Here is a 5,138-nt window from a genome sequence, read left to right as displayed (position 1 = left end):
ATGGATGGAATGAAGAGATTTTAATCATAGACAGAAAGTCACTACATCAAAGACAGTGCATGATCTGTTTAAAAGAGTGTCAGGCTTCCAGCTGTTTGAATTGAAGTTACTCTTCAAGGGAAAAGATGGTCAGGCCCTTTCTTTCTGTAAAGAAACTCAGTGAAGGGTCATTATTAGAACCAACTCAAGGGTAGAAGGTGTGACTTTTGTGAGTGGTGGGGAAATATCTCCAATTTTTCTGAACTTGAGGATTTGTAACAATACCAACTTTTAATTGAGGATCTTAATTTTCAAATCATATTCTTTGACAGCATCAGACTTTGAACTTTCAACTTTACTGGCTGAATATCCTTAGATAGCCAGGAAAGGATGGCTTGGATGATAAGATTTTTTTAAAAAACATTATTATTTTATACTTGTAAATTTTTTCCATAGTCACTGTCACAACAGAGAATGACATAGGCCTGTATTAAGATTCGGGCAAAGTATTTTATTTTGTGCATAAAAAAAGATTAATTGAATGGAAGATCTATATCCAGTTCTCATGTTTTATAGTCCTATCTTACCTTCATCTCTACTGCCTCTGATTTCCTGCCTTTAAAGGAGGTTTCTTGTTTCTGTTTACACATCAAAGTATAGATAAAGAAGTTGGAGTTCTGGTGGCCTTGTAGTAAGAAGCTGTGCTATAGTCCCAAAGGCATGTGGTTCGAATCCACCAGATACTTCGCAAAAGAAGGATGGGCAATCTCTTCCATCTGCCTTATTTACCCAAATAACTATTTCCCAGCAACCCCTAAATGAACTTTTGATTGGGCAATGAGTGTTAATAACAACACCTTTCTGTCCTTAGTTCTCTGCTTATACTATTGTGTGTATCAGCTTACGTTTTTATCTATGATGTTCTCTCTTTCTAGTTTAGTAGAATTATTAGTAACAGCAGTAAAATTAATGGGCTAAATACTGAATATTTGATGTAATATATTATTGTATATATCAACATTAAAAGGTTAAATTGTAATTATTCCCACTTGAGAGATGAGAAACTATAGATGTTAGTTAACTTGGCAGGACTTAAAACCATGTTTCTAGGATTGAAATCTGGCTTCTACTAACAGCTTTAATAGAAAGTAGCTTATTTACTTCTTCAATCCTCAGTTACCTTCTAAGAAAAAAAGAGAAATAGTAATACTTTTTCTCTCAAAGTAATAATGTATTCATGAGTTAATGGATATGAATAGTTTAAAACAGTTTCCTAGTACATTGCATGTGTGCTATATAAAATGTATGCTTTTATAATAATTAATTATAATTATTGTGAGTTCTTCAGTCTCCAAGCCATAGGGCAGAAACCATCATCTTCAGGATGTCTTCCGGTGCCTCTAAGTTAGATTGAAATATATCTTTTCATTTAAACCCATTACGCATGTCTCAGTAGGAGAAGGATGGGCAATCTCCTCCCCGTGATGAACTATCTCTGAAAATCCACCGAAGGATCAGCTAGGGGCCAGACCGGACTCAACGGTACACAACAACAGCAACAACACTCATGCCTCTAGTGGATTGACACATTGATTCTATCACTGGGCTCAAGCATACTAGAGATGATGAAGATGGTATTGGATAAGACAAGGGTTAGTTAGACCTTTTACTTATAAGGTCGCTATGAAGCATGTTGTTGTTGTCAAGTGCCGCCGAGTCATAGGCAAGTCACAGCGACCCTAAGAACAAAAGTCCTTGACAGCCAATAGTACCTAACATCACTGTTCTTGTGGCCTAATGTGTAAGAAGTTGTACTGCCAACCCAAAGGTAACAGGTTTTGTTTCACCATCTTCTCTGATGGGAGATAGATGGGCAATCTCTTCCGGTGAAATTTACTGGATTTACAAACCCACTGAAGGGTTAGTTATGAGTCAGTTCCAACTTAATGGCATGTTATAGTGACTTAAACTCATGCCGCTGATAATACATTGTTATTAACATGTTGTTTTTGTGTACCATAGAGTCAGAACCAACCCATAGGTGACCCTTCAGTGGTTTTCAGAGGCAGTTAATTGGATGGGAGGAAATTGTCCATCTTTTTCCTATGGAGCCACTGGTATTTGAACCGCATGCCTTTGGGATTGCAGCACAGGTTCTTGCCACTAAGCCATTAGAGCTCCCTTTTATTATCCTACTTGTAAGTGTATAGGTTTATTCCCAAGAGACTAGCTTTAAAAATCAATGACTTTATTCTATTCTGCCTTGAATGTGAAAATGATTAAACAAAAAGAGGCAAAAGGAATTTCGTATTTAAAGACTAGGAGTAGGTTGTTGTTTCTTTTTTTTTGGGGGGGCTGTTTGTTGAGATGGCCTCTCATACTATATTAAGAACAGCCACACGAAGCTGTCAACAGAGAAGCCCCTGGAGGTGACCATGGAAGATAAAATACATGAATAATGGAATGCAGGTATGGCTAGTAGTTAAAAAAAAATCCTTAGGATATAGTGTGAAGTGTCCTTCCAAGTATACTACAAACCAAACAATACGGAATGTGTCTAAAAGTAACAGCACTTTTGTCTGTTCCAACCATAATCATAAAGTGCATTTAATACCTTTCTAGGCCACATCAATCACCTCCTCCCATAGCTAGATTCAGTTCAACTTCTTATACACAGGAAGCCGGTTCATCTGAACGCAAACCTGTCCTCATGTCAATTCTCTTGGCACTGTTTATGTATTACTATCTCTTGTTTTCTCATCTTGACCTAGGTTTCTCACTTGACAATTCACAAACAACCTAGATGGAGAACATCTCTGAGGTGACTGAGTTTATATTTGTGGGGTTAACAGACGTGCTGCAACTGCAGGTCCCTTTGTTTATAATCTTCACTCTCATTTACTGCATCACCATGGTTGGGAACCTGGGAATGATCACGTTGATTGTGTTGGACACTCGTCTCCACACACCCATGTACTTTTTTCTCAGCAACCTCTCCTTCGTAGATTGTGTTTACGCCTCAGCGGTCACTCCCAAGGTGATCGTAGGCTTTCTCACTGGAGACAAGATCATCTCCTACAACGGCTGTGCTGCTCAGATATTCTTCTTTGGAGTCTTTGCCACAAGTGAAACATTCCTTCTGGCCTCTATGGCCTTCGACCGACATGCAGCAGTGTGTAAGCCCCTGCATTACGCCACCACCATGACAAGGAATGTATGTGTGTTACTGGTTACTGGTTCCTACATCTATGGATTCTTGCAATCTTCCATCCATGTTGCCCTCACTTTCCACCTCTCTTTTTGTCATTCCAATGTGATTAATCACTTTTTCTGTGACATTCCCCCACTGCTGGCTCTTTCTTGCTCTGATATCCACACAAATGAAATTGTGCTCATCACCACGGCTGCAGCTAGTGTCTTTTTTGTTCTTCTTGTTATCTTGACCTCTTACGTGCTCATTTTTATCGCTATCCTGAGAATGCGCTCAGTTGAGGGACGAAAGAAGGCCTTTTCCACCTGTGCTTCCCACCTCACCACGGTGTCTATGTTCTATGGAGCAATCATCTTCATGTATGTACGGCCAAGTTCTCGTCATTCCATGGACACCGACAAAATGGCATCTGTATTCTACACCATGATTATCCCCGTGCTCAACCCTCTAGTCTACAGCCTGAGGAACAAAGAAGTGAAAAGTGCCTTCAAGAAAGTTGCTGAAAAAGTCAAGTCTTCCTTGGGCTTAGCCTGTTAATTGAAACGCTAAGAAAATACGTAAAGCTTCAATTGTGCCCGTACCTTGTTACTGTCAAGATAATTCTATTGATAGTGACCTAATGAATACAAAGAGTAAAATTACATTGTATAGTGTTCAATGGTTATAATAGTATGGAAGAAGTATTATATTAGCACTTTCTACTGTGATGGCTTTATGTGGATACCAATTGTCAATCTGTCAGTTAATAATAGGGCACAAAACTTTGTAGTATCTAGTTTGTTTATTGTATTTCATTTCTTTGAGAAAGTATTACCCACATGTGATCTTTTATATTCATATTTTGATAATATGACCAAAGTGGATGAAAATTTAGAGGTTCCCCCCCCAAATATAGGATATCTTGTCTATGTCCTAAGTATAATAGGACTCCAAACGGCATTTCTCTGTTTGTATAAAATAATTTATGGGTAAAAGACACAAATGTAAGACTCTAGAGCTACATTTACAATTCTCACAAATGAAAAGATAAATTTATGTTCTGTTTCATAGCATAGAGTTATAGTTCTCAGACATTAATGCTCCCACAACTCAGGCTTAGTGATATTGAAATGTAGATTCCTAAGATCTAATTGCAGATCCTTTGATACTATGCATGTGATGGAACCCAGACATCTCTGTACTTATCTCTCATGTCAAATTCTACCATGATCTTGAAACTAAATACTAAGTATTCCAATTATGAGTTATTCAGCAAATCTGTTTTGTTTCTGAATTCCCTATAACTGAGCTCAGAAATATTTATCTATTTGTTAACTTGTTCACTGTCTATCTTAGAGTCACCTAGCATAGGGCAATGAGCATATCTACAAGCTGGGCAATGAATAATAAAGAAGACTGGAAACGAAATAGTGCTTTTGAATTGTGGTAGTAAAGAAGACTATATGATATATTATTGATTGCCAAAAGCATAAATAAATCTGTCTTGGGAGGAAGTATAAAGAGAGAGTGCTCCTTAGAAGCAAGGATTGTGAAATTCTTCTCACATGTTTTTGGTACATATATCAGGAAGGATCAGTCCTTGGAAAAGACATTATGATTCAACAGAATTTGGAAGCAGGTCCAACAGAATGTGGAAATTATTAAACAATATAATTGTTATCACATACAAGTAAAATCTTGCTGAAGACCATCCAAGAATGGCTAGATCGGTACTGACAGAAATTTAAGTTGAACAGAGAATTGCCAGAAATTCAAGTTGGATTTAGAAGAGGCTGTGGTACCATATATATCATTGTGGATGACTGATCGATCATAGTGGAAAGGAGAGAATATCAGAAGGATTTTTTGGGGGGAGTTTACTGATTATGCAAAGACATTTGGCTGTGTGGATCATAGCAAATTATGGTTAACATTGAGAATAATAGGAATCCCAGAACACTTAATTGCA

The 5,138-nt window shown here is 37.6% G+C and overlaps 1 protein-coding gene across 1 annotated transcript; it reads left to right on the top strand.

The window, feature by feature from the left end:
• Positions 1 to 2,782: 2,782 nt before the first annotated feature.
• On the top strand, positions 2,783 to 3,727 carry LOC102871861 (olfactory receptor 5B12-like). The gene has a single exon (XM_006900469.1). It carries the CDS (start codon positions 2,783 to 2,785, stop codon positions 3,725 to 3,727), a length of 945 nt encoding a protein of 314 aa, XP_006900531.1.
• Positions 3,728 to 5,138: the final 1,411 nt, after the last annotated feature.

Source organism: Elephantulus edwardii, unplaced genomic scaffold (assembly GCF_000299155.1).
Source record: "Elephantulus edwardii isolate Elephantulus edwardi_28Jun2011 unplaced genomic scaffold, EleEdw1.0 scaffold00284, whole genome shotgun sequence".
NCBI classification, from domain to species: Eukaryota; Metazoa; Chordata; class Mammalia; order Macroscelidea; family Macroscelididae; genus Elephantulus; species Elephantulus edwardii.
This window is presented reverse-complemented; position numbering and strand designations above follow the sequence as displayed.

What these genes read in the sequence shown, in the direction of transcription:
- LOC102871861 (XM_006900469.1), top strand. Translation starts at nt 2,783, where the DNA reads ATGGAGAACATCTCTGAGGTGACTGAGTTTATATTTGTGGGGTTAACA.